This window comes from Tupaia chinensis, unplaced genomic scaffold (assembly GCF_000334495.1).
Source record: "Tupaia chinensis unplaced genomic scaffold, TupChi_1.0 Scaffold144119_1, whole genome shotgun sequence".
Classification (NCBI taxonomy): domain Eukaryota; kingdom Metazoa; phylum Chordata; class Mammalia; order Scandentia; family Tupaiidae; genus Tupaia; species Tupaia belangeri.
Window position 1 is genome coordinate 547,916 of NW_006203974.1, and position 12,319 is coordinate 560,234.

Sequence of the window (12,319 nt, forward strand, 5' to 3'; positions counted from 1 at the left end):
GCCGCGATCCTCTCTTCACTCCCCTCTTGGGATTTTGAGCGTGCGCATACATGCTCAGCCTGATTTTCAAACTGCCAGGTCTTGGACTCAGACTGCCGTCGGCCATGTGGGACCCAGCCGCCTTCACCTCCGTGCCACTTCCTGGCCCGGTCAGTTTATAACCCTGGCTGACTGTTTCAAGTAAGAGCTTTTGCTGTCCACACGATGACCACTGGAAGCAGCAGCTCATCCCCACTCCCCACCCCGGCCAGCCTGCCTTCACCTGCCGGTGCCCCGGGACCATCCTCCCCTGTCCACAGACTGCGCTCTGCAGGCCTCTCATCTTAGGCAGCACTCTGTCCTGCTGCTGCTTGCCTTGTCTCCGATGGCTGGGCTTGGCCCCTCTCATCCCTGCTGTGCCCACCAAGATGCTGTAGCCCACATCCTGAGTTAGTCCGAGAGTTCAAGACAGCAGGGCGGCATCTTCCCATGAGCCTGACGTGTGTATCTGGGCACTCCCAGCACACGCCGGACCAGGCAGCTCCTCCCATGGCTCAGTTTCCTGGTGAACTTGAAAGCAGTTAGACACTGTGCAGGGCCTGACAGTAAGGCAACGGGCCCCATGTGGCAAGGTGCTGGGTTCACTCCCAGGGCCTTCCCACATGCTGGGTATGCATGCGTGTGTACGTACCCAGGGTCCAGGCCTGAGTGGGTGTGGCGTGGAGACCCTTGTGGGGGCTGCCTCTCTGTCTTTCACTCCCTGTCTCTTTCTCTCATGAAATAAGTAAGTAAAGTTTTAAAAATTTTTATTAAGTGGACTTGATGTTTTCATGTCCTCAATGTCTTTTTGCTCACTCCCCAAAGTGCAGCAGGGGCATTTCGTCCAAGCCAGACATGCCCTCCTCCTCTCTGTGGGTGCCCTGGGACCTCCAGGGGCTTGGACTGAAGTCGGGCCTGCTTGGCGTGGGGGGACTCTGCTAGAATCCTGGCCCTTGCGGTGTGAGCAGGCACAGGGCGAGCTCGCTGGGGTCTTCGCAGAGCCGTACGTGCTTGGGAAGTGCCAGTACTGGGCGCCATGCTGGGGTAGGCTGACCACCCTGTCCACGCAGGCGAGCGACCGTTCCGCTGCACCCTCTGTGAGAAGGCTTTCAACCAGAAGAGCGCGCTGCAGGTGCACATGAAGAAGCACACCGGGGAGCGGCCCTACAAGTGCGACTACTGCATCATGGGCTTCACGCAGAAGAGTAACATGAAGCTGCACATGCGGCGGGCGCACAGCTACACCGGTGAGCTTGCCCGTGGCCGGGCGCTCTGTGCATGGCACGGCGTTGGGGGCGAAGGGGGCGTGACGTGGAGAGGATGTGGGGCAGGCAGGGTGGGCTGGCACTTGTGCTCCTGCAGGGAGCTCACCGTGTGCTGCCACACCACGTGGAGGCCACTCGAGGCAGCCGCCTTCATCTCTGTGCAGGGCAGGCGCAGACTAGTGAGTGGCTGGCTTCTTGCCAGACAGAGCTTCTAGTGAGGGGACAATGCCCACGTGGCAGAGCCACTGTCACCCACCTTCCCGGCTGTCTGAGCCCCCCTGCACCCTATAGTGCAGGATGGCTGGGGGAGCCGGGCTCAGGGTTGCAGTTAGCTGGCATCTGCACAGGGCAGGCTGGCTCTGGGCCATGTGCCTGCCGGCCTCCATCCTGGGGACTGGGTGCAAATCACAGGTGTGGCCTGTGTGTCAGGTCACGAAGACCTATGCCTCAGAGCAGGGGTGGGCACGGTCCTGCTGCCGGCTCCATTGTGGCCACCGTGTCTCCACTGAGCACCTAGCAGTGTCCCCCTTCTCTGTAGGAAGGGACCGTCACTCAGCCCAGACAGGGCCGCAGGGTGGCAGATGCCTGCAGAGGAGCCGAGCAGACCTCGGTGACCAGCAGGTCTCATCTGCAGTCTGCACCCAGTCCCCAGGACGGAGGCCGGCAGGGTGCACCTCTCCCGAGTGCCAGGCTGCGTGCAGTTCTGTGTTGTGTCCGAGCTACAAGGCCTTAGTGTCACCAGCAGGGCAGCGCCTCCATCAGGAACCTGAGAGACAGACCCTCCACATTCAGGGAGGAGTTCAGGGAGGAGGACAGCTTTCCTCGCACCTGTGCTCCGGTATGATGGGAAAGCACAGTACTCACTACAAGCTGCAGTGCCGGCCCAGGTTGCCTCGCAGGGGCGAGCATGCAGACGGCCCAGACTGCACAGGACAGGCCTGCTCGGCCGGCACCCTACCGCCTCCGTGCTGTTTCCGTGTGTGCCATGTCATGGGATGGAGCCGTGGAGACAGTGCTGTTCCCTGCCGGGTGGCCTCCAAACGGGGATTGTCTTGTGTCACTGAAGGTCTGAGCCACTTGTCTGTCCTCTGCTGCCTCACAGGGACGCTGCAGGAGCCCGTGGGACCACGGGAGCCGGAGGCTGTGGAGCTGAGCCGGCCCCTGCCTCTAGAAGAGGTGGTGCGCGAGGCTGCAGGCGAGTGGCCGGCCCTTGCCAACGTGTTCTGATGCCAGCCAGGCCTGGGGACCTTTCCAAAGTTGCATTCTGTGACGAATGACGCACTTGGGATTTCTGTTTCTCAGCTTCAAGTGTTAACGTTCCCACAGTAGTTTTTTTAACTACAAAACTATCTACAGAATCATCGTCTTTCACAGACTTGTAGAAAAACTGGGGAAAATGTGAACGCGCTGCCATCAGTGTCTCCAGTCACCCAACTCAGGTAGTGTGCTGGCAGCTCCATGTCCCCACGGCCAGCGCTGCAGCCAGCGAGGAGCTAAGTGGACGTCACTGTCATCGTAGAGCAGTTTCTTTGTATTAGCAAAGGTGAACGGTACCGTGGAGAAGCCGCCAGGTCTGCACTCGTGCTTTCTGTTATAGGGAGCGTGGCTTACGAGACAACGCAGCATAGAAGGAAACATCACAATGCACAGGAGGTGTTTTTCCACTTCCTCTCTGCGTTTTGAAAATTAATAAATTTGACTCTTTCTAGCTTACCATCAGCTAATGTAACTAATACCATGAGAGTCGGCTGGGCCAATTCTCTCTCCATTGCGAGGATCTCATCGTTAGTGGCAAGAACAGTGTCCGGGGCGTCCACGGGGAACGTGAGGACTCTGCCTGTGCACAGGGCGCTGGCACACCTGCACATGTCTGCCTGGGCTGGGCCGAGGTCCCCGCAGAAGCACAAGCCATACGTTGCAGAGAGGAAATAGCAGGACTGTCCTGGAGCAAGTGACCGGGCCCTGTCCTCCTCAGTAAGTAAGAACCATGTTTGTAGCTTAAGGATAAGGATCTATGAAAACCCGTGACTTCCTCCTTGTGCATCAACAGGTGTATTTTTTATTTCAGGGAGCTCTTAGTGTCATCGATGGTGCCACCTTCAACATGCCCCATACCAACCCCCTCGGCCCCGCGTCGGGCGGAGCGTGCGCCGTCCTTACGCATTCCAAAGATGGAAGGTTCTTCGTGCTGGCTTCCCTCGAGCTTATTTGTGTGTTCTCCGTATAAGCACGTCTGCATAGACAGACCCGCGAGCCTCTGTGTGACTGAGCGGTATACCCTGTAAATACGAGCACCAGCCCCAGGTGCAGGAGAGCACCCCAGTCTCACCTCCGACAAGCACTTCACATCAGTATTGGATTCATCTTACTAATGAGTGGGCGTCTTCTCTCCTTGTAATGTAAAGCTGGGTCTATTTTTGTTTCCTGAAAAATAATTGCCTTTATTTTCTCTCATTGCCTCCTTGGTTTCAGAAAAGCGTAGTTTTATTATAAATATTGTATGGACTTTGTATATGAAGAGAGGAGCCCATTTCAGATTCCTAAGAAAGAGACATTTCACTGTTCTTTTGAAAGGGCATCTTTTGATTTGTTGTTGTTCACTTTTCACATATGTATATAAGTAATAGTGATGGTGATACGAAAACTTTTGTTATGTGAAAATATTTAAGTCAGAAAACTGTTAAATAATATTACTTTTTTTTTCAAACTGCTTTGTGTACTGTATATTTTTTTAAGGAAAAAAAGCCTTATTTGACTTATTCTTGTGATACTGGATTTCATATAAATCCCAAGGTTTCCCTTGAATGTCAAAGCGCGAATCTGGCTGTGCTCAGTGTAATTGTAATTGTGCTAGAGTTTTAAAAGTTCTGCTTTTAATGCACTTTTCCTTTTATAATTTTGTATTAAGATATTTTAGTAATGTTAATTAATCTTAGTGAACAAATATCCCTAAAGTTGGAAATTATTGCAATTTTAGATTCTTTGTTTCACTGGGTTATTTATTTGGCTTTTAGCATTAAATGTCACCTCAGGATGGCTCGGAAAGGGGCTGTTTAATTCCCAGTTGTATAGAAAGTATAGCCTAGTGAACTGTATTAGTTTATTGCCTATTTAACGCCTTAACAGGTGAATTTAAAACTTATTTTTGTTTAGGTTGAAGAAAAAGGAAAAAAAAAACCCTATTAATAATCTACTTTGTGTCTTTCCCAATTTATCTGCAGGCACACACGTCGTGTGTATTATTTTTATTTACTCCCTAATTATGAAAGCTGCTGCTTTGCAAAACATTCCTTGAAAATATCAGGTTTTAATGTGACACGATTTCACTTGAATCTTTGCAGTGTACAGGCTGATCTCTGTGTTTTACCTGTTGATTAAAAAGTCGTTTTAGAAAAGGGATTTCTAGGCTTGTACACAACTACAGGCTTGAGGATAGGGTTCTGTATTTTAAAATCTATCTTATCGTAGCATATCTGATCTGGAATAGCTATAAATTAAAAGATGAAGTTAAAAATATTTAAGGTAAAATAGTTTGGCATGTGAACTCATTTCAAGTTCAAGTATTTTTTAACAGAAGAGAACTTGAATGACATTTTTCTTTACTTCTGTGAAGTCCAGACCCTCCGTGTCTTTTTGAAGAGCTCCCAGTTCAGTGGTCAGGACTTGGCTTCAGGATGGTGAGTGTAGTCCTGTGCAAGTGACATTCCTGCCGCAGCCGTCCTGCCAGCCGTCCTGTCAGACGACACCTGCCCTGTCCAAAACCTCCTTTCCTGGGGAGTGACTGTTAAGCACTTAGATCAGCTGAAAGAACAAATTACCTTTCAAAGATACTGTGCTTAAGACCGGTACGGAGCTTAAACCCGGCCAAGGTGCAGGAGGGCCCGGTGTGTGTAGAATCCAGCTGGGCAGTGTGTACATGGCCATGTCTTCATAGGATGCAACAGAGCAGATAAAAGCACGCTTCAGATATGTAAACTTGGATCCTCTCCCACCCCAGCAAGCCCTGCTGCTGCCCCTTTAGGCCCCAGAGGTACTTAGTGGAGTGTCTAAGTAGAGGAAAGCTGTGACCACGGTCTAGGCGATGCCACTTGGTTCAGCCGAGGAGTCTCAGGCCTGCTCTGAACCCTAAGGATGCTGCGTGGTGGAACGTGGGCAGTCGTGCGCATACACTGCAGCGTGCTTGGTCGTTGCTAGCGTGCTCAGTCATTGCCAGCATGCTCAGTCGCCGCCAGTATGCTGAACCATTGGTAGCATGCTCAGTCATCATTAGTGTGCTTAGTCATCACTGGTGTGCTGAGTCCTTGCCAGTGTGCTGAGTCATCGCTAGCATACTCAGTCATCACTAGTGTGCTTAGTCATCACCAGTATGCTGAGTCATTGGTAGCATGCTCAGTCATCATTAGTGTGCTTAGTCATCACTGGTGTGCTGAGTCCTTGCCAGTGTGCTGAGTCATCGCTAGCATACTCAGTCATCACTAGTGTGCTTAGTCATCACCAGTATGCTGAGTCATTGGTAGCATGCTCAGTCATCATTAGTGTGCTTAGTCATCACTGGTGTGCTGAGTCCTTGCCAGTGTGCTGAGTCATCGCTAGCATACTCAGTCATCACTAGTGTGCTTAGTCATCACCAGTATGCTGAGTCATTGGTAGCATGCTCAGTCATCATTAGTGTGCTTAGTCATCACCAGTGTGCTGAGTCATCACCAGTGTACTCAGTCATCATTAGTGTGCTTAGTTATCGCCAGAGTGCTCAGTCATCATCGCCAGTGTGTGCTGACTCATTGCCAGCGTGCTGAGTCATTGCCAGTGTGCTGAATCATTGCCAGTATGCTCAGTCATCGCCAGTGTGCTGAGTCATTGCCAGTGTGCTGAGTCATTGCCAGTATACTCAGTCATTGCCAGTGTACTAAATTTTTGCTAGCGTGCTCAGTCATCACCAGTGTGCTCAGTCATCACTAGCATGCTCAGTCATCACCAGTGTGCTCAGTCATCACCAGTGTGCTCAGTCATCACCAGTGTGCTCAGTCATTACTAATATGCACACTCATTGCCAGAGTGCTCAGTCCTTACTAGCGTGCTGAGTCATTACTAGCATGCTCAGTCACTGCCAACATGCTTGGTCATCACTAGCATGTCCAGTCATTGCTAGTGTGCTCAGTCGCTGCCAGTGTGCTCAGTCATTAGTAGCATGCTCGGTCACTGCCAATGTGCTTAGTCATTACTAATGTGCACACATGTTGCCAGCGTGCTCAGACTCTGACTCAGTCCCCTTATTGTAGGTCCCACCCATGGTCATTTTTAAGTATAACTAGTGTCCTCTGTCTTCCTTTGGGCTCTAACATTAGTGCGCAAGAGACACTGCGTTACTACAGGTACAAGATTTTCAGAAGTAGAAGTTAAGTTTCAGTTCTACCTTTGGGTTTTTATCTTTTCAGAAGAGTATTTATAACTTATTAAGGTACACATCTTAACAGTAAATGACCGTCACACAGATTTCTGTGAGTAACGTTTCTTTAAAGAAATACCTAAGCCAGTCAGACTGCTTTCTGGCTACTCTCTTTAGGGGGTATCTGATGCCACCTGTCTTGCAGGAGTTTTTCACTGAAGTGAATTGCAGAGTCAGTCCCGTGCCCCCGCCCCGAGGAAGTTAACCCAAGCACGGTCGTGCTCCGCTCCTTTCCTGAGAGCTGCTGCGCGATGAGCCTGGTTCTGGGTTGAGAGTGCTCTCCTTTGCCATCTAATCTGTACTCACGGAACGCAGGAGCTTTGGGTCTTCCGCAGTGACATTTCAGAAGTGCCTACACACAGAGCCCAGCGTCCTGTCGTTTGCAGTTTGTGGTCTCCAGATGTCTGTTCTAGTGGAAAGCCCCGTGCTGAAACCCAGTTGCATCTCCTTGCGTGGTCTAACACGTGGGGGCACAGGGCCCTTTAAGGTGAGAAGCCTCACACACCCCCCGCCGGGCAAGATTCCAGAGCCACGGGCCACAGCCGGCTGTTACATCCTGTCTGAGTCCACCCCCTGCCTCAGACACACATGTGCACGGGTGGGCGCACACGCTGGCCTCTCCCTGCACGCTCCCCCAGCCCCGGGCGTGTGGCACTTTGCTGGCAGAGGACTAGCCGGTGTCCACCCAAGAACAGGAGCAGCATCAGAGGGTTCCACTGCTTCATCTTTTTATGTGAGACTTTACAGCATGAAGACTTTGTATTCAATCAAGGTTTGTATTATGTTTGACAGACTAAAATGACAGCAATTTGTTTTTGATTCACCACTAAAGACAATTTTTAAAGTTAATTTTTTTAATTTACAGAAGAGTTCTCTTTTTACCTTCAAAATTGTTTTGTGGTCTATTTATACATTGGATGATATTTATTTAATCCGATTTTGTATTAGAAATGGATAGTTATGCCAAAAGCCACTGTGCTGGCTTTAAAACTAATAAAATAGTTTTTGTATTATTTTAAAACTCCTGTATATTTACTTCTTTGGGTCTGGGAACCGTAACTTTTCTCTAGGTCACACGTGGCTGTTGGTAGCGCAGTGCAGCAACACGGGCCTCGGTAGGTCTGAGCCTAGAAGGCTTGCCATGTGCCAGGGCAGCCTCCTCCTCGTGCCCAGTCTGCTTGCTGTCCTGCTTAAGAGTGGCGAGGTACGGAAGTCTCGGCCTCAGTTTGCCTGTTATATGTAAGATCTAGTGGGTACTGGCCTTTCCCAGAAATACTAGTGGAGTAGCTTATAGCATCTCGTTTAAAGACGCCTCTTAAGATGTTTCCTGTGTCTCACATTTCCAAACTGCTGGGAGTTCGTGGTTTCTCTGCTCTTACCCTGTTGAAATACCAGACTGGCTTTTTAGATCCCCGTACTCCTCATGGAGAAGGGGAGGCTCCAGGAGTTTTTGGATGAAAGCTGAAGTGATGTGACTTCCCGGGCGTGGCTCGGAGGGAGTGGTGAGCATTTGTGTTGCCATCTGCGTTCCTGGTTGGTGGTTACATCAGGCGTATCGCTTGCGGCGTTTCTGAAGCGCTGTTGGTGGAAGGGGACTCGTTTCATTTGAACTAACAGAAGTGTTTCTAGCGCACTCTGCGGTCTTGGCACAGTGTTCCCGCTCAAACACGACCAAGGGCTTGACACAGACAGAGTGCCCCCGTGCTGGTGTGGGGCCTGTCGCTCACCCTCCACTCAGCCAGCTCTGTCCCAAGGCTGTCTCCTTGTCTATAAAACTTGGCGACTAGACCTAGTCCTCGGCCGGGCCTTCCCCTCCCCGGGGTCTCTCCATTCCTGCAGGTCTTGAGAGTGAAGCATGGCAGTGCTGACCCCGATGGTCGCAAGGTGCTTGTGCAGAGCCAAGGGACACCTGTGTGCTGACGCTTGTGAGCAGAGTGCCTCAGTCTGCAGCGGCCCTCGGTCCCCCTCCTGCAGCGGTCCCCTCGGTCCCTCTCCTGCTGTAGTCCCTCGGTTCCTCTTTGGTGTGTGCTGGCAGCCCTGTCCCACTCAGTGCTGCCCTTTGGATCTGGGGCCATGGGGCCACCACAAAGGCTGGCACTCTGGCTGCTCCCTTCCTGTGCATCACAAAGCCTCACGCCTCCTGCCACGGCGGGCTGTCTTGGAAGTGAAGTGGGGCTAGACGCAGGGCTCCTCGTGACTGCTTGCAATTGGTCAGCTTGCTCTGGAGCCCTGAAGACATCTGGGCCAGCCCACGCGAATGAAAATGGCCTCCCACACGCTCCTGGTCAGCGCGTCCCCACCATGGAGGAGTTCACAGTGTGACGTGGCACCTGGAGGTAGTTGGTCTGAGCCCTCAGGGAGTGAGCAGTGACAGCATGCAGGCATCACCTCCCACTGCCAGCAGAGCCTGCGGGGTTTCCTCTGCATTCATGGTTTTCTCACTGACCCTGGACCAGCCGAGAGGGCTCCACTGCCCCCTTAGTAGTCAGTTACGCCAGCCGCCAGCCGCACAGGAAGGGCCCACACACGGTGGCACCTGCACTGAGCTTTAGGAGACCTGGGTGAGGGTGACACGTTCTCGTCTGCCTCAGTGCCAGCTGTATTTTTTTCTGTATTTTTTTTTTTTTTGTAGTTCTTGCCATAAGCTATGTGCACTTGCTGGAGAGAGACAGGGAATGTGAGAAGTCACCAGGGAGGGTGGCCATGTCACAGTCCTTTCTCCTCCCTTCTCCTCCAGGGATTTTGGGCATGCAGGCACATGTGCGTGGGGTGATTTTCAAGCCACTGGGACCAGGACTCGAACCATGGAGCCAGCTATGTGGGATCCAGCCATCTTTTTTTTTTTTTTTTTTTGGATCCAGCCATCTTAACCTCAAGGTCCCCTGCTGGCTCTGGTCCTGGCATACAGCTTTTCCCAGTTTTATTTTATTCATCTTTGTGAACCCAAATAATCCAGAGCTTTTTCCTTTTCTAGAACCTTTTTTCTCGAAGCAGTTCCAAACTGGCAGTGCAGCTGCAGGGCAGTCCGGGCTGTCAGCCACTCGCAGCATCGCCCAGCACTGCAGCCGGGTACCGTGGATGGGTCATTTACGGAGCACGGCCTTCACATCAGGAGCTGCATCTGGCGAGGGCCTCTTGCTGTGTGGTGACCTGGCGGGAGGCACCGCAGGCAAAAGAGTAAGTGCCATGGCGGGAGGCACCACGGGCGACAGCCAGGGGTATGATGGGAGGCACCGGGGCGAGGGGTACAGGTGAGAACGGAAGAGGCCTCCCTCCAGCAGCCTGCCTCGGTCCACACATGGACCCACAAACCCAGACTCTGGTCTGAGGGTGGGCCTCGCCGTGGTCTCACCCCCTTGGCCATCTCTGAGTTTTAATGCTGTTATAGGGGTTGCCACACCATGGAAGTGAGTGGCCAGGCCCATTGGAGCATTGCCGGGTGTGGGACGGCAGCATCGTCGCAGCCAACAGCCCGCCGGGGGCCTGCCCCGCTGTCTCGCCCTCGGTCTCCTGGGCAGCCGCGCTCACTCCAGGGCTTGACAACCGCATTCGTGACATTCTGGAAACCGCGGGCCCACGCTTCGGCAGGCCGCCCGAACGTGCTTCCTGACCTGACCCGCCTGGGCCTCTGCTGGGACTGAGTGATGACAGTGACACTGGGCCAGAGTGACCCGTCACTGACAGCCTTTATCTCCCCCGCCTGCCTCGGCCCCGTGGTATAGCACAGGCTGGGACACCCAGAGACCACGCAGCTGTGCCCCCATTCATCCTCCACCAGCGTCGCAATCCCTGCCTGAGAGCGGGTGGTCTGAAGGTGGCTTTCTACCGGGACCACCCCCTCTGCACGTTAGCCAGCACCCTGCCTCGAGGCGGCGCCCCTGCCGTGTTCAGTCACTCTGTCACAGCGGATTAGCCTCATGAGTACCTGTGCTCTGCAAGGCTATGATCCCTCGGGGTTCTCATTCATTTGGATGCTCGAGCAATCCCCCATTGGGCCAGGAGGAGGCGCTCCTTCAAGGCAGCCTGGAAGTCAGCCCTCTGTCACTGGCGGCTCAGTGCCTTGCTGCCTGCCCAGCCCTGAGCTCAGGCTTCTCCACGGAGCCTCGGCCCCTTCTGTGGAGGGCAAAGCAGGGCCTGAGTAGCAGGTGTGCTCGCCGCTACCTCCTGTGCACACAGCTACGAGAATCGCGTGTGCCAGAGAACCCAGGCCTGCCGGCACCTCGGACTTGGTCTTCCAGCCCAGAGCAGTGCGGGGATCACCGTCCTGTTGCTGAGGCCCCCGGTCGGCCGCACCCACACACCACCGTTGATGAGTGGCCGAGCTCTTTCCAAAGCTGCTGCCTGAGGACTTCATTCTCCTCTGCACAGCCTTCCTCGGCACCACTCCCCTCTCAGCTGACCGCAGTCCAGCATGGCCCTGGCCCCTGCAGAGAGCCCTCCCCACCGCCTTGTCAGTGGGCCCCTGATTGCCCTGATGGCCCAGCCAGAGGGTTCCTCTGTGAGGGCCCAGCCCACGAGGGAGCTGCTGTGCCCCTGCAGGCACGTGTGAGCTGCCAGCAGGTGGGCGGCACCTGTGGGCCCACCAGTCCTCGGTCTGCACTCAGTGGCCTGGAGTAGCCGTGTGGGTGGTCAGGATATGGCGTCTCGCCAATCACGACCACAGTGGTTTTCTATGTGTCTGGCTCAAAGACCTCCGATGCCGCCCGACCCCTCCACCCCCGTCCTTGAGCCAGCGTGGTGAGGGGAGAAAGCGTGTGTGTGCCCCAGGTGGGCATCTGCAGCCCCTCTCGGGGCTGGCCAGCTGACTTCCAAGTGGCCTGGGGATCCTGCAGACAGAGGGAGGCGTGCGTGGCGAGCAGCTGAGCTCTGCGGTGCACCTACTTTGCGTTGTTTGCAGATTTGACCCGGATGTGACTTCCTGGCAAGTGCCAGCTTGCTCTGACGTGCCCTGGGCTTTAGTGTTTTCTGCACGTGATGGTGAAACAGACTTGCCAGTCAAAGAACGCAGTGTCTAAAATGTACTTCTAGTACGGTCTTCCAGGCCCTCGGGGGAAAGGGTTTGGGTAGAGAAGTGAAGGGGGCCGAGGTGCATGTGACTGGTGTCTGCCGGTGCCCTGCGGGTGGTGGCCCGGCCTTCTACCACCTCAGGTGCTGGCTCCTGCTGCTGGGGTGAGCGTGAGGTGTCCCCCAGTGCAGGTCGCTCCCTGGGGCTGCAGTAGCGAGTTCCTGGTGCGAGTCCCGAGACACCCCGAGCACGCCAGGCACGCTTGTCCACGACCAGGGCTTGCTGAGGCCGAGGGGGAGCATGGCGCCCAGACCCTGCCGGGTCTCTGTCTCTGCCTCTCTCATTCAGGAAGTACGCTTTAAATGATCTCTCTTTGATTCTTTTACCAAAACATACGTAGACTTTAAAAGTTGTTTTCAGGCGGATGGAACACTCCCTTGTGTTAGGGACGAGTGCCCTAATAGTGACCTCCACTCCACTTTCATTGCTGAAAGTGTTGCTGGTGACAGGGCAGGCAGCCCTGGACGGTGGCCGTGAGCTGCAGGCTCACGCTAGCTGCTCAGGCGACGCGGAGGGAGACGCCCA

General features: G+C 53.8%; 1 protein-coding gene across 3 annotated transcripts in view; it reads left to right on the plus strand.

Moving 5' to 3' along the window:
- The window catches only part of ZNF236 (zinc finger protein 236), a 116,433-nt gene extending 108,744 nt beyond the window's left edge, over positions 1 to 7,689 (plus strand). The window contains exons 29-31 of one of the 3 annotated variants that reach the window (XR_003547448.1): positions 1,089 to 1,265; positions 2,386 to 3,261; positions 3,352 to 7,689. Coding sequence is in view for 1 of the 3 variants with exons in the window: in XM_014583160.2 (XP_014438646.1) it covers positions 1,089 to 1,265; positions 2,386 to 2,510 (302 nt within the window). In the remaining 2 variants the exon portion in view is untranslated. Of the gene's footprint in view, positions 1 to 1,088; positions 1,266 to 2,385 lie in introns of all 3 variants that reach the window. The other 2 variants (XR_003547449.1, XM_014583160.2) reach the window with 2 other exon arrangements.
- The last annotated feature ends 4,630 nt before the right edge of the window (positions 7,690 to 12,319 follow it).